The 21,960-nt window shown below is 45.1% G+C and overlaps 2 protein-coding genes across 2 annotated transcripts; one reads left to right on the forward strand and one right to left on the reverse strand.

Annotated features, from left to right (window-relative positions):
• SPRTN (SprT-like N-terminal domain) lies at positions 1-5,901 on the reverse strand. Its single transcript, XM_068676790.1, has 5 exons — positions 5,588-5,901; positions 4,761-4,860; positions 3,875-4,003; positions 2,527-2,794; positions 1-2,257 (listed from the first exon to the last, which is right to left on the reverse strand). Exons 1-5 carry the CDS (start codon positions 5,857-5,859, stop codon positions 1,521-1,523), a joined length of 1,506 nt encoding a protein of 501 aa, XP_068532891.1. The 5' UTR covers positions 5,860-5,901; the 3' UTR covers positions 1-1,520.
• Positions 5,902-6,006: 105 nt separating this feature from the next.
• Positions 6,007-11,579, forward strand: EXOC8 (exocyst complex component 8). The gene is made up of 2 exons (XM_068676789.1): positions 6,007-7,570; positions 8,224-11,579. Exons 1-2 carry the CDS (start codon positions 6,059-6,061, stop codon positions 8,830-8,832), a joined length of 2,121 nt encoding a protein of 706 aa, XP_068532890.1. The 5' UTR covers positions 6,007-6,058; the 3' UTR covers positions 8,833-11,579.
• Positions 11,580-21,960: the final 10,381 nt, after the last annotated feature.

Raw genomic sequence — 21,960 nt, forward strand, 5'->3', positions numbered from 1 at the left:
TAAAATTAACAATTTATTCAGGATATGCAAGAACAAACTGATTCATATTAAACATCCATAGCATCAAAATTTTAAAATACACCACTATTTCAAAAGAGTAAAGATAATTTACCAAATTCTATTGCACATCAGTTTGTTTATTAGTCTATGAACTACAAGTATTGTATATAAAATCTGTATCTAAGGCTAATATAGCCATTTAAAGTTGTAGCAGCAATATCATATGAAACAGCATTTTTTTTTCTAACAAACATAATTATAACCAGTTTTACAAGTAAGGAATCGAGCTGTTAGTTATTTAACCAGTTAAGTACTTTCAGCAGCAAGAACGGTAAACATTTCAGCACGTTTATACAGAATACACATCTGCTCAGCATTCAGAACTTCACAGCACAATGGCTTTAGCATTCAACTGCCTGGCCTGATGAATACTAAACACCAAACTGGCTGACTTACTGAATCAGCAAAACAAAGACTGTCAGGTTATGTCGATTCAATGCCATTTTGGTCTGTAAAGCACTGAAAGCTTAACTGAAAAATGAGAAACTGTGAAGCCTGTTATGGCATGGCCAGAAACTGTCTTTACCAGTATTGCTACCAATATTCCTCACTTTCACTTACCAGAGCCAGCCCACGTGGGGCAGTTACTCATGTACATAATACCTGTGTGCTGAGAAGTAGTAAGGTTTCAAAAAGTTTGTGCAAAACATCAGAAAAAAAGTGGATGGAGAACCTAGCTGATCCTTGACCAAAAGATACACGGAAGATTGAAGTTCATTAGCTTGCATTTGACCACTGCAACTTCTAACAGAATAGCCAGCTTTCAAATCCTCTTGGAAACAAAGCCGCGTTATTTATTTAACTGAGCCCTTATAGCCTAGAGCCTCCTCCTAATCTACCAAGTATTCTGTGTTTGATTTCTTAGCATCTTTATTGCCCCTCTGGATTTCCTGTGAGTTTCTCATTCACATCTATCTTCTCTAAAAGGTCACAGGTGAGAAGGAGGTGAGAAAGACCACCTGAGAGTTTAGCAGTGGTTTAAGCAAAATACTTGCTGTTCTAAAACTATCTGGTGTTTAACTACGTTACAGTAAACATTATTATAAGTGGTTAACTTTAAGAACAGCCAAAAAGACATAAAAAAATGGTCCTAGGAACAAAGAAACTAGCAGGATTTAAAATGTCTTCATTTTAAAAACTGCCTTGAAAACTTGCAGTTCAGCAAGTATCCACCTCCTCTTGCAATACCCAGGCTGTGCAATACGAACGTTAGCACAAGCATCCACCTACTAAAATATGAGCATTAGTTTTTGGAGCACAGCTAGCAGCTAGTTTTCTAGTCACTGTTGATGTGCAGCTCCACAGAACTTACTCTTCAGCATGCTGACGGTAGTTCAAATTGCAGTTCAGGACAGGCACACAGAGAAACAACTACAGCTAAGCAAACCCTGAGTAAACTACTTTTCAAGCAGTGTTTTCAGCCTTGGTTTATTTTTTTCAAAGCAGCTGTCCGAGCAGCTTTATGCAAGACAAGAATCAAGGTGTTCATTTATTTTAGGCTCTAAAACCTCAGCCTGGCAAACTGGACAACTGACTGTTTTTTCCCTCCGTTCAGTAGCACTGGAACTTGCAGAGGAGGACACTGTAGATTCAGCTTTGGTTTTCATGGGTGTATTTATGCTTAAAGTAGTACCAGTACTCTCTTTTTTTATGAAATAGTTTTCAAAGGCAGTTTTGTCTTCCTTTTTTGGCCACTGCTGCACTCTGTTTTCCAAACCCTTCTTCTCAGATGCTACCTGACCCATTGTTGTCTGCTCAAAACAAGTTTGTTTTGGTGGCCTGTTATTATAGCATGGCAAAGCCCTCTTGCCTTTTGCAGAGCCTTGCTTTGATTGCTCTTCCACAACACGAGAAATTTTAACAGGTGACCCGCCAACATTCTTGTACGCTTTTGTATCAGCAACAGAGAGTTTAGGGAAATCACGCTTCGAAGCCAAGTTCACCTTCTTACTGGTATCATCAGTACAGAAAGGAAAAGAGATACCGTTACGGGGTGATTTTTCAAATTTTATCTCATTTTTAGGGATTGGTATTGTGCTTCCTGCTGGTCGATGCTGCCAATCGGATTTTTCACTGTTTTTAATACTGCTGATGAAATTTATGGTTTTTTCTGAGAGTCCACCTTCTCTTCCTCCAAGCCGATAGCCATTTCCACTAAAAGGAACCAGATCTTTCTTAGCATCCACGCGTTTCTTGTCTGCAAAAAAGAAAAGCTAGTAACTTTTTCATATACAAACCACGAGCTTAGAATTTTGTGCTTCACGTGAAACGTTCGCTGCTTGAAAACAGTGCAGCAAAATAAATCTTCTGCAAACACTTGAGAAAGAGCCTAGAAATACACATATAAAATAGGCTCTGTTCTTTGCTATGTAATAGTAACATAAAGCTCACTTAAGGGTGGACCTGTATGTATTCAAGGAACTTAGGACAGAAACAGTTTGGAAAAGAAAAGAGTATTTCAAATACCTTTGTTAGTTGACTTGGAATTTGGAGGTTCTGCTGGCTCGTTTTTTTCCTTGGATTTCTTAGAGAAGTTCTCTGGCTCCTTCACTTTTATGAATGTACCTCCACACTTCTCTTGATGCTCTGCCCACCAGAAGTCTCGCGCAGAGGGTGCTCTATTCATTGAACGTTTCACATACCCAAAATAAGGTTTTCTGTTTTGACAGGGGCCATTGCATCGCCACCAGTGCTGGCGGTATAAATCTACCTCATCATGAAAATTGTGATAGATCTAGGTTTAGAAAAACAAAAAGGAGCACCAGTCACACAAAAGTTTCTAATTTTATCAGTCATTATCTCTACAAACCTCACATATACACACACAAGCATTCCATTATTTCATAATACAGATCAAGGATAAAGTACTTCTGCACGTCAGTAATGTGTCCAGAAGGAAAAAGAGTTTATCTGCTAATGGAATAGACACAGTAGGAAGTCCTTCTCCAAGTGCCTTCTTTGCAAAATAAACATGATTTATTCTCCTAGGGGACCTGAACACTGACAAGTTCTCTGTGATTTGAAAAGCCCTTGCATTGTATCACTGAAGTTTACTGCCCCACTCTGAAAAAAAATTATTCTACCCACTACTGTGAGAAACAACTTTTCCCTGCTCCCCACATCTTGGTTTTACATTTTAATCCCCAAGATATATTACTGCCATGATTTTCACATTGCTGGTTAAAACAGCAGAACCTGGCTGGATCTTTAGATAATAAACAGTTTTAAAAACGACAAGACATGTAGAAATATGTCCTGGCTATCGAGCTTGAACTGCAATAAAACCACTTTAAAAGCATGTCTAGTATTACAACCTAAACAACATATTGTTTAGAATGGATTGTAAACAATACTAGCTTTGCATTCTCGCTCCAGCTATTATCTGAATTGATCTTACCAGGGACACAAATGTTAAGTATCATCCACTCATCAGCCTCTACTGATATAAATCCCAACTAAAACAGACTGCTTTTCCACAGATACTGTCCTGAACGTGGAGCTACTCTGTCTCTGAACTTCTAAGTTGTTTCAAGGTTAAAACAAACTTTAAAGGGAAATTTGTACAAAGGGCACGTATGGTAATTACATGACTCAAAACTCACTGCATCTTCCTCAACTTGTTCTCTCCATCACGCAACAACAAACAACAAAATAACCATGAAATTTTCAGACTTGAATGCAAATTTGTCATGGTGTCAACCGCAGAGTGTGAAGGAAAAACAACTAGATTACTCAAACCACATCCGGAATATCGAAAAATTTGTTACCAAATTCAGAAAAAAAAACTGTATTATATCAAGTGGGTTAGGCTTACTGTGACATTGGCTCCAGTCAAGCGATTAATGCGACGCATGTGTTTGCAGAACTCCGGCCCATGAGATTCACGGTCTCTGTCATTATTAGTTACAAAAAGCAGGGCGTGGATCATTTCATGTAACAGCGTCTGAAACGATGAAAATTATTAGTTGTTAACTGAAAAGCATTACATATAGCTTCAGAATTAAGCTGAAGTATTTTACTCTTTTATGTTTATATCAGTACTGATCTAATTTTCACGCATTTGTGTGTTAAGTTTGGGTCATAAAAACACAGTACGTAATATGATGGGCAGAAGAACTCAATTTCCATACAATACTTAATAAAAGACATTCCAAAAAGGAGAAGTAATCCTCAAGACCCAGTTAGATCATTGAAGGGGTCATCCCCTCCACAACCAAAGAAAGAGATGCTTGTAAAAAGGTTGAAATTCTATTTAATTTGGCAAATCTAAACGTCAAGCCAACTCAAATGAGCAGTCTGACAGATGCATAACAAGCAGCACAGAATTATACTTACAGTCATATTCTATATCTTTGCTTTCTGCTACTGGCCTAAAAGATGAAGCTACAGCCATTTTCCTCCTTGCACTTTCAGACTATTCTGCTTTCAATATTAGAGAATAATTTAGAAGCAAAGAAGTGTTTTTTTTTTTTCCCCATCAGTTTAAAAAAAGTGACTTTAGACTCCTACTCGGAGCTGCTGATTTAGGAGCATGCAACTAAAGTGATGTTGCCCACACAAGCAACACAATCACAGCAATAGTGACCACTGTTCTATGATCTGTAAGTCTTTGTATATAAAAATTACATTACAAAATGTAAAATGTGGGGCATGACGCGCACTACATTCTATGTGCATATTCATTAGCAATTTTCAAATACCTCAACAAGATCCTTCCTTGGTCTTAGCTTAAGGAGTGGCTCACTTAAACGAATAGAACACATTCCACCTTTTCCTTCATATCTGCACACTCCAGCACATCTGAAAAAGACACAGAAACAAGATATTGAAAGCCACGTGCTTTTCTACGATTTCTTTATTAATAAGGATTTTCTATGTGAAGCAAGTTGAGAACTGGGAGTTAAAATGATGGTCCTTTCCAACACATGCTAAGTAACTTTTAATATGAAACACACTTGTGGTAGTTACTCAAAGAACTTGACGTCATTAATCAAGGAATAAGGGCTCACAAGTTGTTCTTAATAAACTGTGATGGAACTACCAAGACAAAGTATAATTTATTAGATCTCTTGCAAACCCTTAATTAAAAGCTGGCAATCCTGAAAAAAATATACATATACACAAAGAATACTCCAAGCTAACATGTTGAGGAAGTAAAGCACTGCTTTCATTAAAACTCCAGATGGAGAGAAACATCTGAAGCAGGGGTTGTGGATTCGAACTCGGGGCTGCCGCGATTTCACCCTCCCTCTCCTTTTGACTCTCCCTGAACCTTTGCGTGGTGGATTGATCGCTCAGAAACCATTTCAAATTTTGGCGTCGGCACCGATTTATGCTCCTAGCAGCCCAACGCCCCAATTTAATGCGCAGAGGGGGCAGCACTCCGGCACCCTGCGCCGCACACCTGCTGCCCGCACCCGGGACCCCCCAAACCCTGCGGCAGGGACCGAGGGGTGCCCGGCACGGCCCCTGCCAGCAGGACACGGGTCTGCCCGCGGCTCCCACCCCACCCCCTCCCCGGCCGTACAGCGTCATGCGGGGGCTCCACGCCACCTCCACGGCGGCCAGGCGCCCCCAGAAGAGCGCCTCGTTCAGCTGCACGAACAGGCCGCGCACGTCGGGGCTGGGGTCCAGCAGCTCCCACGCCTCATCCACCACCGACAGCGGCCGCAGCGGCTCGGGGACGGCCGGGGGCTGAGCGGAGGCCACCCTCTCCCCGTCCTCAGCCTCCCACAGCTCCTGCAGCTGCAGCGCCAGCGCCAGGTCCCCGTCCTCCCCCTCCGCCACAGCCGCCGCCATCTTGGCGGCTCCCCCGCCCGCTGCGGCGCAGGCGGCGTGCGTGCGCAAAGAGCGTGCGCAAACAGCGTCCGCAGCGCTGCGCGCGTAGGCGGGGCTACGTAGGGGCTAGGGGCGGCCGCGGCGCTGCGCTGCGCAGGTGGCGTACGCGGCGCTGGTTGCGCAGGCGCAGCGGCGGAGGGGAGCGGAGGGGAGCGGGGCCATGGCGCTGGGGGAAGGCGGCGGCGGGGGGGGGGGCAGCCGGCTGAGGCGGCAGCTGGAGTCGGGCGGCTTCGTGGCGGGCGAGTACGTGAAGCAGCTGTCGCAGCAGTCGGACGGCGACCGGGACCTGCAGGAGCACCGGCAGCGCATCCAGGCGCTGAGCGAGGAGACGGCGCAGAGCCTGAAGCGCAACGTCTACCAGAACTACCGGCAGTTCATCGAGACGGCGCGGGAGATCAGCTACCTGGAGAGCGAGATGTACCAGCTCAGCCACATCCTCACCGAGCAGAAGGGCATCATGGAGGCCGTCACGCAGGCCCTGCTCCTCCAGGCAGACCGCGACGACCCCGCCCTGGCGCCCTCCGACCCGTTCCTGCCGCTGTCGGGCAAGGAGGCGGCGGGGGGCGGCGAGGAGGGGCGGCAGCGGACGCTCACCACCCTCCTGGAGAAGGTGGAGGGCTGCCGCGACCTGCTGCCCGAGAGCCCCGGCAAGTTCCTGGTGTACAACGGCGAGCTGCTGGAGTACGACGCCGACCACATGGCGCAGATCCAGCGGGTGCACGCCTTCCTGATGAACGACTGCTTGCTGGTGGCCACCGCCCTGCCCAACCGCCGCGGCGCCTACCGCTACGATGCCCTCTACCCGCTGGACGGGCTGGCGGTGGTCAACGTCAAGGACAACCCGCCCATGAAGGACATGTTCAAGCTGCTCATGTTCCCCGAGAGCCGCATCTTCCAGGCCGAGAACGCCAAGATCAAGAAGGAGTGGCTGGAGGTGCTGGAGGAGACCAAGCGCAACCGGGCCCTCAGCGAGAAGCGGCGGCTGGAGCAGGAGGCCATGCCCCGGCCCGCCCCGACGCCCCCCGAATCCACCAACCCCTTCGAGGAGGAGGATGAGGAAGAGGAGGAAGAGCCCTCTGCCGAGGAAGAGGCAGTCGACCTCTCGCTCGAGTGGATCCAGGAGCTGCCGGAGGACCTGGACGTCTGCATCGCTCAGCGGGACTTCGAGGGGGCGGTGGACCTGCTAGATAAACTCAACGAGTACCTGGCGGACAAGCCCGTGAGCCAGCCCGTGAAGGAGCTGCGGGCCAAGGTGGACGAGCGTGTCCGGCAGCTGACGGACGTGCTGGTGTTCGAGCTGTCCCCAGACCGCTCGCTGCGAGGAGGGCCGCGGGCCACCCGCCGAGCCGTGTCCCAGCTCATCCGCTTGGGCCAGTCCACCAAGGCGTGCGAGCTCTTCCTGAAGAACCGGGCGGCTGCGGTGCACACAGCCATCCGGCAGCTGCGCATCGAGGGCGCCACGCTGCTCTACATCCACAAACTCTGCCACGTCTTCTTCACCAGCCTTCTGGAGACGGCGAGGGAGTTCGAGACGGACTTCGCCGGCAACAACGGCTGCTACTCTGCCTTCGTTGTGTGGGCCCGCTCCTCCATGAGGATGTTCGTGGATGCCTTCAGTAAGCAGGTGTTTGACAGCAAAGAGAGCTTGTCGACTGCAGCAGAGTGCGTGAAGGTAGGTGTGACCACCGAGGGTGGTGTGACGAGCTGGCCTGAACGCAAGCTATAAGGTTTGCAAGCCTTCGTTTCTAACCCTAGAAATTGTTGACAGAGCGTTGCTGGAGAGTTTTCCTGCATTGAATAATCCGTAGGCATGTGGGGTTGGTTTGTGCCTTTTTCAGTTTATCAGAAGAAAATGTTACAATGAGAATGCACAGCAAGAAAACCCCTGCCCTTATCAGAAACACAGAACATGTTCTTTCTTAATTTGCCTTTGACCAGTAGGAGATCCTAAAATTTGTAAAAACACATCTGAATGATGAGTATTTTGAAGACTTTTTGTTTGTTTTCCTAAGCCTGCTCTGGACTATGCTTCCTTACTCTTACTGTGGGACCAGCTCTCTCAGGTTATGGCATCTTTACTTATAGTAGCTACTGATGGGGGAGGGAAGGAGTTGTAAAGTAATTGTCCAGAGTATTTTTGACATGCATGGCTTGTCTTTCATTTATCAATTTCTTTATTAATAAGGATGTTCGTAAGGCACAATAAGTAAATTAAAGATGACAAATGCTTCCCTGTTTTCTGAGAACAATAAAAAAGAAGTAAATGTTTAAAGTGTAAAGGGGGCATGCAAACTACTAATGCTTTGCTTTTCATTAATACCCAAGGTTGCCAAAGAGCACTGCAAGCAGCTCAGCGAGATTGGACTGGATCTCACCTTCATCATTCACGCCCTCCTGGTAAAGGATATCAAAGGTGCTTTACAGAGCTACAAGGATATCATCATCGAGGCCACGAAGCACCGCAACTCTGAGGAGATGTGGAGAAGGATGAACCTCATGACCCCGGAGGCTCTGGGGAAGCTCAGAGAGGAGATGAGGAGCTGCGGGGTGGGGAATTTCGACCAGTACACTGGTGATGACTGCTGGGTCAACCTTAGCTATACTGTGGTGGCTTTCACTAAGCAGACTATGGCCTTCTTGGAGGAAGCGTTAAAGCTTTACTTTCCAGAGCTACACATGGTTCTTTTGGAGAGTCTTGTGGAAATCATCCTCGTGGCTGTGCAGCACGTTGATTACAGTTTACGGTGTGAACAGGACCCTGAGAAGAAAGCATTCATTAGGCAGAATGCGTCCTTCCTTTATGAAACTGTCCTTCCTGTTGTGGAAAAAAGATTTGAGGAAGGAGTTGGAAAGCCAGCCAAGCAGCTCCAGGATCTGAGAAATGCTTCAAGGTTGATGCGTGTGAACCCAGAAAGTACCACCTCTGTGGTGTGAAGCGAACTAACTCTTCTTATTAACAGGGTGTGAAGGCACTTACTGAAAATGTTGTACAGTGAATAGATGAACTAAATGGTTTTTTGAGTCCCTGAGAAATGAAGAAGGCTAGCTGCAACTTCACAGAGGCGGCAAAATTACAGTCAAAGCCTTCAAGGGCTCAACACTTCTTTTGGGAGGGTGTGTGGGAGTGAGAGGTAGCACTGGGGTTGCTTGGACTGCATATCCTGTAAGAATGGTTGGTGTAGTGTTTGTGACTTGGGAAATACTATGGTGTACAATTTTTGGCCAAATGTTTGTGAAAGTCTTAAACGTATGTAAACTGTGCAGCAGGAAAAGATCACTTCTCGTCACATTGTCTGAGTTCTTTTTTTAATGCAGTGTTCTGGTGGAAGGGGAAGTGTTGAAACACTCCCAGGGTGTGGTATTTGGTAAGGCACATCCACCATCTAGATGTGACTCAGCACTACAGATAACGTGGATTTGCACATTGTGATTCCTTTGGTAGCAATGCAGACTCCAGTTCTCCCACATGCAAAACCTCTTCATTCATTCCAGAGACAGATCTAAATTAAAAATCTCATTTGGATAGATTTTTGTGTTTGGGTGAAGGGGTTTTTTCCTCTAATAAGCTTGCCTGTCAACTTAAATTACAGCTCTTTGAAAACAAACCCACTGTTGTCAGAAACATATGACCCATGCAGAGAACAAATGAGGATAGTTGTTTTCATTTCCCCTTTGTGTTCCCCTTGTTTTTCTTGTTTTTTTTCCATGGACCTCCTTGGTCCTCCCAGCTCCATGTGTTGAGGTAGGCACTCTTGCTCAAGGTGCTGTCATAAATGAATTTATGGGCCATTACCTGCTGATAGAAACCACAGCAAAGAGGCATAAATGCTCTTGATACGCTCAAAGCAAGGAGAGGATCATAAGGTACTGCTCTGTTTGGACGAAACAGGATTCTAGTTTTGCTGTACAGAAGCAGCAGAGGATAAAAAAAAAAAAAGGGGGTAAAAAAAACTGGGTTTAGGACTTTCTGTAAACCACATCGTCTTCAAAACACACACCCTAACTCTCCTGAAAATATTCCTGTTTCCTGTAATACAGCAATAACCAAGAACAATCCTTTTTACAGAAAACACAAGGACTATATCTGGCTGAGAGCTCAAGTGTAGGTGGAGGAAGTTTATGCGAATGCTTTCTTGTTGGGATTGAGTGGTGATGCCTGTCTTGTTCAGTATGTTGCAAATTATGAAATAAAATAAGCCAAGTCTTACGTAAAGCCTGCCTTTAGGAAGCTGTCAGCATCACCTTCTAAACTGCATAAACTTCTTCCCTTTTAATGCAGACCTTAACTGCAAGAAAATCACAGCAGTTTAACGTTGTATTAGACTCAATAAGCGATCTTAACTTGAATAATTGAGTACCCTATTCCTCTTGTTTTCAAATGAACACTTTTGCAATTTGTATCATGATAATGAATGCCTCATGACTGTGTGAGCAAACAAAAGAAACCACTAGTAAAACATTCTGCCTCCGTTATTGCTTATACTGGAGGTGTGTCATTTCGCCATGTCTTCACACTTCTGCTTTAATGCAGCATTTGCTTTGGTGACTAGTTTTAATTCTCTTGATCTTTGGATGCCTTTTGAGCTGTCAGATTTTGCGAAGTGTCTGCTTGCTTGCTCTACAGAGTTTTGAGTATTTTGATAGAAAATCAGAAAACAGTGTTTTTTAAAGTGTATCTCACTGCTCTGAGCTAAAACTGTTTGAAAACCACTGTAATAACTATAGTTTTGATTTAAAGTACAGGGCTGGGGAGAGCTAGCACTCGTGTGAATGTGAGCTTCAAGAGAGCACCAAACAGGTGTTTTTTTCTACTAGTGGACTCTGATACCAGAACCTAGTGAATTGTATTAAAGTAATACATTTTCCATCAACTGCTTCAAATAGGCAAAGGTAGCAATCTGGATTCACTTAATTTGAGAAATATTTTCAAGTGGATTTTGAGTGAGAGCTCTGCATGATGATGGGCATTTTGGAAGACAGGGAGAAGGGAGGGCATTAATCTATTTAAGGCATGCAGGTCTTCCTGATCTTGTATCTGCTGTTATCCATGGGGCAGTAGGCTTATGTGGATGTTGGCTTTAATGGATCAGGGGATCTGACCTTTCACTTTAGTGATCAAATGTCATTTTCACGTGCCTGTTAGAAATCCACACGTTTGAATTGTGTAAGCTGCTGTAAGGAGCACTGATAATTTTTAACTTGCAAATCTATTCAAGTCATGTGGAAAGAAAAACAATGGCTTAAGGAAAATGGTGTGTAAATTACATTAGCCCCACTCTGTGTGTTAATTCAGTTAACAGATAAAGCCAACACATGCTGAAAGTCATTGTTTAATAAATGCATTTCAGATTTGCAGACAATAATTTGGAATGGCACTTTTATTTTCCTGAGCTGCTCGCTTGTGGAGGTAGTGTGGCTCAAATTGGGATTTGCAGTAACTACTGAACAATACAATAGCAGTTCTGTTGATTTGGGGAAGAGCTAGCTGTAATTTTGCTAGTTACTGCTTCTTTTGAGAGAATTGCATATAAAATCTGGTTTCCTTTAGCTGCTGTGACAAAATTGTGATGTGTAATATGATTTATTTCTTTTTTAATTCAGATGAATTTATGTATTAGAATTTAATGCAATAACTTTTCTGAACAGTGAGGACCATATATTAAAACCTTTTGGACATACAACACCGGTGGTGTATTTCCGTTATTACTACATCATCATCAGAAGGAGAATGTTGATGGCCTTTTTCAAAGTCCAAGTCCATTAATAAATCTCCAGTGATGTTGAAGAGCTTCAGGTCAGTTAATATTTGTGAGGTGGATACATGAGGCAGCAAGGTGCTAAAAAGCCAAGAGGTGCTAGTTACACTGTCAGTTATGTTCTTACAAAGCCAGCACATAGCATAATAAAGTGAAATTTAAAAATAATGTTTCTCAAAATAGTATCTGATTAAAATTTGAGAAGGGGCTGCAGTCTACTATGATCTGGGCTCAATATATGAGGCCTTACCAACAACAGGACAGCGTAATGTCATAAAGTTTATTACCTTCCAGAGCTGACTTTGCCCTTAGATACATTCATACTTAACTGAATGTTCAATGTGCAGTGTGCCCCATCCTCTCGCTAGGTGGAGTTTTGTCAGTTGAATCCTCAGCAAGCCGGGGCAGGTATGGGCGTTAAATCTGTACTGCCTTGCAGCTTGCTTGGGGACGTTTTTGTAGTACCATTGGGAATGAAGGTGCTGCAACAAATGATTTGAATTTTAGCGTCAACATGTCACAACTCCTTGCTTGGTACTGCTTTTCTTATGTGCTTTCTGATCTTTGTACCATCAGTCTCATAATTCTTCATGTTTTCTTTTCCTGCAGTGTTTCTCCACCATCAGTAGGCATCCTGCGGAGGATCTTGGTTTCTCATCTGTCTACTTTTTTTAGAAGTGTGTACCAGGATGTGACTACTGCTCTGCCTCAGACTTTCTGCTAGACTGCAACCCCCTGCAGGGGTGTGGAAAGTTGCTTGTGCTAGCTTCAGCTATCTCATGGTTGATAATTCTTTACAGCTAAGTGAATGGTGTTCATTTTAGTGACTTCTCATCACCAAGCCTGCACGGCCTTTTGTCATTTTACTATAATATTGGACTGAAATTCCTAATGAGAGCTTAACCAGTCTCGTTCATAATGCAGCTTTGTACTCTTAACACAGTCATGCAGGACCCTAACACCAATCTTCATAACGTACACACTCCTTAAACTTCTCTTGCACAACTCGTATTTTAACTGGACTACCTTTTACTTAAAAATATTAGTAGTTCTGCAAGCTCATTCTATGAAGAAAGTCAAATCCAGCATGTAGCCTATCTGTCAAAAAGTTTTGTGAGCATAGCCTGCAGAAAAATCCTTTTCCTCGGAGATTCAAGTGTGGTGGTGTATGTTCAGTGCTTATAAACTCCGAAAGCCATTGGAGAGAAACACCACAAACTGTGGAAAGATTGTTTCCCAATCACGTGTAGTATACTGTTTTTATGAAAATAGATGTATGCCCTTTATTACTACAATGGACACTAACTAGTGTAATAGATCAGTTTTTGCTTGAGCCACCACAGGCACAGACAGAGTAATTACTTCCTGAGTATTTAGGAAACTTTGCTAAAGCAACTTTAATGACCTCAGTGTGCCCCATAATACAGACCTGGACTTCAGGGTTACAGGCTCTTCTCTGCTGCAGATGTCCTTGGTCTGACACAGCACAGACCAAGTACTAGCAACTCCCGTTCCCAGAGGTTTACATGACTGACAGGACAGCTTTAGGGCAATTTTAGATCACCCTTCTGTGACCCCGTGTTGTTTATGCTCTCTCCCTCCCCATGCTGTAGCTGGATCATGGTTGCATTTCTTTCGATGGGCTGAGCATCCCACTTCTCACCCAAGCAGATTATATGGGAGGATGGAGAGAGCCTGCTTCCCGAATTACTTGAAGGAGCTGTGATAGCACGCAGTTACCAGTGGGTGTCCCACAAGAGCTCTGCACTGGCGAGCTCTACCTCTGAAGGGAAAACAGACACCTCACCATAAATGCAAGCAGGTAGGATTGCGTTCAGCTTGCTCTCACAGGCCAGGACAAGAGCTAAAAGCGCATATGAAAGCTGAGATATGAATCCCTTTATGTAATGGCAGGAGCTGGATTCTGAGATTAGATTACCCAAAAGATAATTTGGCCCTGCATCTCTTTGGAACCTTGTTCCAAGGTGCTGATATGTTGCATGTGATTATTGGACCTACTGTGCTAGGAAACTGGACCAGGGAGGCAAGAGGGCAAATTAATTTCACTGGTGTTAGGGAAGTCCTTGAAGGTGCTTCAATTAATGATGATTTCCAATCATTAAAAAATTAAATAAATCACACAGCTGTTCCCCAGATGAGTCAAAATCAAAGTTCTCCTGAAGGTGAAAGCAAGTTAGCCAAATCCTTTGTTATATATAAGGTGTGCAGATCTAAACACCTGCACACTTGTGCAAAAGTGAGATCTGAACTTCAGGTGGCCCCCGGTCTGACTGTGGGCTGAGAGAAAACCTCGCCTCAGACTCTTCCAAACTTCGGTTCTCTGGTCTCGGAGTCATTCCTCCCCTTTCTAAAATGACAGTTCATACACAGCGCTCTGTGCCAGTCAGATTTGTTAAGCCCAAGTCTGTTTAATTACAGCTTCAAAGTCCTGCTGCAGTCCGGGGACCCCTGTTACGTCCACTTGCAGCTCTCCAGGCCCAGTTTTCACAAGAGGAAGGGGCCCAGCACCCTACCACAGCTCCTGCAGGACAGGGCTGTCAGATGGGTACTTGAAGCTCTGCAGGGCATCCTTCCTTCCTTCCTCAGGATTCAGGGAATTTTCCTCTCAAAATGTGGGTCTCTGATAAGCAGGTCCCATTCTCCTCTTTATTCTTTTTTCCACTAACAATTGGCAGGATTGTTTGTTTTCCCTCCCTACCACCTAACCTCTGTAGAGGCGAGAGATTGGTTTCGTGGAGGAGGCAGGCCTAATGGCATGTTAAATTGTGATCTGTGCATTAGCCTTCCATAATTCAGGCCATACACCTCCCTGCCTGCACTTACTGATGTCAATGTATGTGGGGAGGAGAAGGGCTAGGGGCTTACAAAGATCTGTCTGTAGTCTTTGTCCCCTCAGCAAGGTGCTTAAGCACATGCTTAAAGACCCATATTATGTTCCCCTGAGTCTGACAGGCCCACTCCTACACTCAGAGTTAATTAGATGATAAAATGCTTTTCTTGCCTGGAATATCAGCATATTTCTGTTGAATTTCACAAAACCAACTGGCGAAGAAGTGATAATGGGGCAATACTGGGGCAACAGCACCACACACTAGCAAACAAAGTGTGCGTTTCTGTGACACCCCCCCTGCAGCGTGACAATTTGTGGTGCTAAACAAAGCCCTTCTCCAGCAGGACCAGTACTGCCCATAAATCACCAGCACTGTGGCTTCCCAGGAGGCAGCGAGAACAGGGCTCTGTGTGCTCAAATACCCTTGTTTTGCCCTTCGTTCTTCCCCTGCTGGCTTCCCCGCAGAGCAGCAGGCCTCCAAGCCCAACAGCTCGGATCCCAAGCGCTGTCCCCCCTTCCCAAAGCGGGTCTCTGCTCTCCCCACGGGGCCAGGCCCCATCTTGTTTGCGTGGACCCGCGCAGGGTGTGCAGCGGGCAGCAGGCCTCCCCGCCGCCTGCGTCCTCACACAAAATAGCCCCTCTCCCGCTGTGCCTGCAATCAGTGGCCATTTTTTGTTTTGCCCTGAAGTTTATTACCATTTAAATAGCCTCCCAGCCTCCTGGGGGGTTTCTGCCTCTTCTGCTTCACAGCCCGGGAAATTAATTCCAGTAGGATCTTGGCCCTGCAGGAAAACTGTTCTGGTTTAACCAAACCGGCTTAGGAAATGCTTTAGTTAAACACACGCAAAACCTTTTGTTGGCCTTTAGTTTTGACTTTTTGCAGACTTGGCTTGGGGTATAATATGCTTAGACAGGGAAGTGTTTATTCACAATCAAAATTACAGCACCAAACTCTGCTGTCTGGGGCAATGTTTTCTGACTACTGTGGGCAAATTCCAGATTTACCTCAGCGTGTGATTTTAGGCCTTGAAGATGCAAGGGCCAGACTGCAAACGCCTTTAATCAGGAAGCAATTAATTGCACAAATTTCCTCCTTGCAGCCTGTGTAGCACTCATCCAGGTAATACTCCCTGGGAGGCAATGGCTCATGCCTGCACACTACTTTTATTACTGTATATCTCTGCTAATTAGTTCCTGTCGGATGGGAGGCCAGATTGCTACAGGGGGTTCAGATAAAAGGTACAACCAGTTAAGAGAATCTAAAGATAGCTTTAAGAAGAAGAAGAAGGAGGAAAAAAAAAAAAGGCAAAAAAAAGCTTTGTTTTCCTACTTAACTCTTTTTTATAGTATTATATCTGACAAAAGCTCCTAGCACAGCTCATACTTTTGCTGGAAGTCAGGACAGGGTTTGTGAAGGTTGTTCCTGTGTGTCAATGTCGATCATGCTCAACTTCTTTTCCAGAGCACCCTGGTGCTTGCCCAAAACCGATCCCAAGTAGGAAACACCTTATTTGTCTCTTTTGCAATTGGTCTTCCATGCAAAGTGATCCCAGTCCTGGCTCTCCCTCAAAAAAAGATGCTCAGCTTCGATATGAGCATGGTGCATATGCACCAGTAAAGGGATGGCTGGAGGAGGTGGAGCTCCTCGCTGACAGTCCCTGGGACAGCACGTATGCCATGTCCCACCAAACGTGATGGAGGGGATTTGGTTGCCCTTCTGCCCTGCACTCGGGTCAGGGACACTTCCAGCCCTGCTAGCACTGACGCCAACCTTGCTCACTGTTTCAAACGCAAGCCCCACATCCTTCCTGTCCTGCATGCTAGCTATAAACAGCAAACTCACTCGTTATGCTATTATTATAATTTACTAGCAGAAACCTTCCTCTCTGTACACCAAACACACAGCTCTTCATGCCTGACTATTATAATTGTATTTCCAATGTTATAAATAACACATTAGCCTGGTTTATGTGTTCATGCAAGTCAAGCTATAAACTGGCAGATGAGGGAAATTAACTGTCTCCAGAATTCACATTCCTGTCACTTATTCAATTATTTGATCAACATAATTGCTCAGAGCAAGAGCTAATTGGAAAATGACATGCATTTACCCTCTGTAGAGGAGGAGAGGCTTATCGGGTATTTTACTGCGGGCAGTTTCATTACTTCCAATATTCTGGAAGAAACAAGGTTTATAATAGAGCCAGGCCCAAGCACACAAAGCTTGTTTGCTAGCCAGACACTTTCTCATCCTTAAAATAGGCCCAGTATTTTGTGGTGCAAGGGTTTGAACACGTCTATACTTCAAGTACCTTGGCACATAGGTGTGGGAGCTATAAGCCAAGTTTGCCTCCAGGATCCTACAGCACTAGATGTGTCCCTGCTTCTGTACTTCTGTATTCATGCTGGTGCTGCAACTATACGTGCCTGGTTCTGTCCAAGGCCAGATCCCATTCCTGAGAGCTGATACGGATGGGAGAGTATTGGTCAGCTGAAGTAAAAGAGTCTGCCAATTGTAGGAATGGCATACAGTGATTATTTGTTGTTGTTACTGTAGTGGAAAAGACTGTAATTCCCCACCTTGCCAGCTCAAATCCTGCATCAACACCACAGATTGAAACAGTAGTACCTTTGGAATGATGTTTTTATTCCTCACTACACATGCACAGACACTTTACTATTAAATGAAATGCAATCTAAGAAGCTGGTGCCAGAGCAGAGGGTGGGGATGGAAAGGACCAGGAGTCAGGAGACTCAAACCCTAAATCAGTCCCTGTTTCCATTATTAGCTCTAGCATTGTTTGGGGTTGGAACATTTGATTTGTTTAAGCAACAGACGAGCAAGCACTTTTCCAGGCTGAGCAGAGGGGGAGGAAGCCCATCTATCAATGCCAACAGTTTGCAACCTATTGTCTGCAGGCCCTGAGGGGACCTCCGGGTTATCTGTAGGGGAAAGGGAGCTAAGAAAATCAACCCTGTTGTCAGTTGCCTTAAATTCATGACAGATGGTCTGCATGTCCAGTGGAAAATATCAGGCAAATTAAAACTGGATAAAAACTAAAGATCTGTGGAACAATATATATATATTTCTCAATTTGATGCCTGAACAGTCTGCCAGCGCAGGCAGGACTGCAGGGGCAGCTTCCCCACCTCTGCCCTGCCCTGGGATGGGCACTGCCATGCTTTCCTCCTGCTCTTTGCTAGCAGTTCAAGCACCAGTTTTTGGGTACATGAAGAGCCCTCAGAAGTGGTTCACAGAGTGACATGAAGGCTTTGAGACACGCTGTCCTGGATCTCGTCCCCTGAGCATCAGCTGTGCTGCTAGCACAGCCTAAGTGGCACAGAACAGTCCTGGGAAACAAACTGTACTGCATGCAGTGTCCTAGAGCGTGGTGCTGCCTATATTTGATGAAAACTAATTAACTACGTGAGTAATTTTTTAGTTCATCTGAGAGGAGATAAAGAAATGCATGCAGCACAGCCTGTTTGTACTTACACCAGGACATTTCTGATAATAGTGGAAGAGCGGTGTTCCTTATTATTATTACTATTATATTGAAAGAGAATGCAAAAGTAGAAAATAACAGCCTAAAAAAGTAGCCCCACCATGGGTAGCTAGGGTATGTGCAGTGCCTGTGCAGGTGTCCCACCGGTCCCTGGGGAAAGGAAAGCTGGAGCCATTGAACTACCTGGAAGCACAGGTTTGTTGTGCTGCTCTACGCGGATGCTCTGAGGTTTTGAAAATTCCTGCTCACAGCCCAGGTTCACACACAGCCACGGTGAGCTAAAAATGAGGCTGATGCCAGGGTTTTGTATCCTGCGAGTGACTCTGGCTAGCGGACAAATAGCCCCTGAATGTGCTACTGTGACCTCCAAGCTGTGACTAATGGGATAAATCAGTAACCTGATGGCACCGCAGGACATCTTGCATGGAAAATGCAGGGCCCTTTGCCGCCAACACCAGGCACAAAGGGAAAAAATAAAGAAAGAAAAACCGCAACGATCCTTCAGGATCTTGTAAAATCGGGGGTGGGCACCCTGCTACGGCTAGAGCAGGTAGAAGGGGGGGAGTCCCCACAGATGCGGGACCCCGGCCCCGAAGCACCGCGGCGGCACCGACAGCAGGGGGCGGCCGCCGCCGCCGCAACCCGCATCCTGCAGCCCCGCAGCCCCACATCCCGACATCCCGGCATCGCGACATCCCTGCATCCTGCATCCCGACATCCCGGCATCGCGACATCCCTGCATCCTGCATCCCGACATCCCGGCATCGCGATATCCCTGCATCCTGCACCCTGCAGCCCCCCAGCCCTGCAGCAGCCTGGAAGAATTGTGTGCATCCCTACGGCTCAGCATCCCTATGGCTCAGCATCCCAGCAGCTTGCAGCCCAAATTTATCCACGTCCCAGCACAGGGCATGGGGCAGGCGCTGCTGGCACAGTGCTGCTGCTGCTCAGGGGTCCGGGTTTTGTTGTGGTGTCTGCCCTGACAGGCAAGGACAACTCTGGGACCACCGAGGTGGTTGGAGTTATACTGGGGCTTCTTGCCTGAGGCCCTGTTATAAAACATACTGGCAGAGGTGTTATTTCCTTGCTGGGAGCTGGAAAAATCTTTCTAGTGTGGGCTTGGTGCAGCCTGAGGAGACAGCTCTACAAATGTGCATGATGCAGCAGGAGTTACTGGTGTGCTCCCGGTCCCATCACTGCACAGGGCTGAGACAGGGAGGGTCAACAGCAGCTGCCTCTGCACCTTTTTGGTGCTGCAGCCTGGCACTTCACTGTGAGCTTTGTCCCTGTCAGGAACTGTCCCTCCCTATGCATGGTAACAGATTTTTCTGCAGGATTTTAGCACTAGAAATGACCACGGGAAAGCCGGTGCTTTTGTTACAGCGGGACATTCTTCTTGCCGACTGTGAATTGACTTGATTGCATTTCCGCAACCGGAAAATTCAATAAACACAGGCAGAAAAAAATGTTTGTCCCTCCAGTTTTTGGCCTGTTGCTATCCACTTTCTTGTCCTGCTGAGCCTCGTGCTGGCAACTGCTTGCAGGAGGCCGGTGGGGTGCTTGGTCTGACAGATCCCCTCCTGCCTGGCTCACAGCAGAGCCCTGCTGCACACCTGAAGCCATGGCACAGGTGTGCTGCTCCACTGCAAATATATTCCCAGTGCTCCTGTGGACTGCCTTAGCTGGAACTTCATCCATTTTTCTACTCAGGCACAACTCTCTGCTTATTATTTGCTGTGGACAGTAGGTACTTGAAATGGAAAAAAAAAAAAAAAAAAAAAGTCACAAAACGGAACAGAAAATCAAACCATGGAAAATATTTGCAGGCAAATAACAAAAATGCAGTTTGAGTCAATTGAAACATTTCATTTCAATAATTTCAAGCTTTTGTTGTTGTTGTTGTTCACTTGAAAGTAAAATTATTTAAATGATAGAAGGCATTCGAATAAAGCAAACACTATTATAAATGCCAACAACATAAAAACATGATGCTTTGACATTCATAATTTTTTCTTCATTGCTTTGAGAAATTCAGCAGGCATGTTTTCTTCTGCAACTCTCACAAGAAAAACAATAGTTTTAAGGAATCAGTAATCCTCAATTAAAAAAATATTTTGCTGAGAATGCTTATCCAGAAAAAGCTGGAAGCACTTAGCATTTAAAGTCTATCAGGAAGCTTTTAGTTCCAGATCGTGTTATACTTCCACTGGCATGACAGAGGTGCTTACAAATTAAGTTCAAAGATGCAGCAGTGGTGGAACTAAATGCATATTTCCTGATGCCTGTGCCTATCAGCACAGGGGTGTTTAGACTGATATTTCCAAATACAAGCTTAATTCTTTCTCATACCAAAGGGAGCAATCAAAACCCCAGTGATTCCCAAAGAGAAATCAGAGCCAGTATACTGGAGGCTTTTTCCCATCTCACTTCTGCCTGTGTTGTGTGCGGAAGAAAGATGCTTGTTGTGGATACAGCCCAGTCCCTGCCCTCCTTCAGTGAGTCAGAGTCAGCTTCTTAGGTTTTACAGATCTTAAGTCAGAATGGAAGGATGGTCTTGTGGCTTAGTATGAGGACTGTGAGTCAGAAGAGTTTATTTATAGGGAAAAAAAATTGCTCCTTCTATTTATTAGTAGATCTCTCTTACCGTCCTAAACAAGTTGCCACTAGAAAATTTAAGTTGTCAGCATTTTAAAGCTGGAGAGGGCAAGAAAAACAACCAAACAAAAAGAAGTCCAACTGACATTTGATCATTTCTGCAGCAACATTACATTCATAACCAGTTGTATGATATAAAAAAATAAAACACCAAGGTAAATACCAGCAAAATCCTGATTTGGGTTTCAGGCCAACCCAACTCCTGCTGATTTAACAGGGAATGTTGATTAAAGACCTCAAGCTGTGACCCACAACAATTCAGCCAGGTTACTCCCGCCACTTAGGAAGGCTTGAGTTAAATTGGAAAGTGGGATACAGCCCCAGTGAGTTTATCAGCTCTGAGCAGTATGTTTGTAGGCAGATAACCTGCAAGTACCTCCCTGCTTAGCCTCAGACTCATACAGGGGATTCAATAGGTCATGTGTGTGCTGGTGGGAGATATTAAAGTCATTCAGCAAAAAATGAAAAAAAAACACAACCCAGCGTTGGAACAATTATTTGGAAATCAGTCATTCATTACATGCAGTTAATGATCAGTTCGAGGGTTAACAGCCAAACATGAAGTTAAGGATGATTAAAGCTTAAAACAAATTAACTGTTGGGTGACTGCAGCCGAGACAATATTCTGTTAATTTTTGATGGTTTTTCTGGATAGCCTCCCATGGAGGCTGAAGAGGGATATTTTAACTTGTCAAGGCAATAGCACCATAGCAACAAATCCTCAAGAAGCCTGTCAATTTGGTGCACAAAATCTGTTTTGCATAACACAGCTTTGATCTTTAAGTGTATTTAGCACTGCCTTTTTTTTTTTTTTTTTTTTTTTTTTTTTAATGAGTGTAGTGAAGAGGTGAAATAGGTTCCTTGTACAAGTAGGAAAACTCATTACTGTCCTTTAATTTTTGAAGGACAAGCTAGGAAGAAGCATACCTCTTTTAATGTGGAGGTCCGGTCAGGGGAAATAGGCCTTGAGCATGAGGTCATTTACCCTTGGGTTAACAGTGAAGCAAGCCGCATGAGGGTTTGCAGAATCCAGCCCTTATTTTATTAAAACAAAACAAAACATATTTTTATTTGTTTATTTTCAATTCCTGTTTCCCCAGGTGGGTTCCCAGGAGGACACCTCGTCCTCTTGTTTTCAAGCTGTGCTTCAGGGGCACGCTGGTGATTTTCATGGGGAGAAGTAGTCAGGGAAGTGGCTGGAGAAAATGCAGGTCACGCAGGCACACCTACTTCCATGCAAACAAATACCACAGTGAGGGAGCAGGAGTACTGAAATGTGTTGTAGGCACATCCA

The sequence above is a fragment of the Anas acuta genome, chromosome 3, assembly GCF_963932015.1.
Source record: "Anas acuta chromosome 3, bAnaAcu1.1, whole genome shotgun sequence".
NCBI lineage: Eukaryota > Metazoa > Chordata > Aves > Anseriformes > Anatidae > Anas > Anas acuta.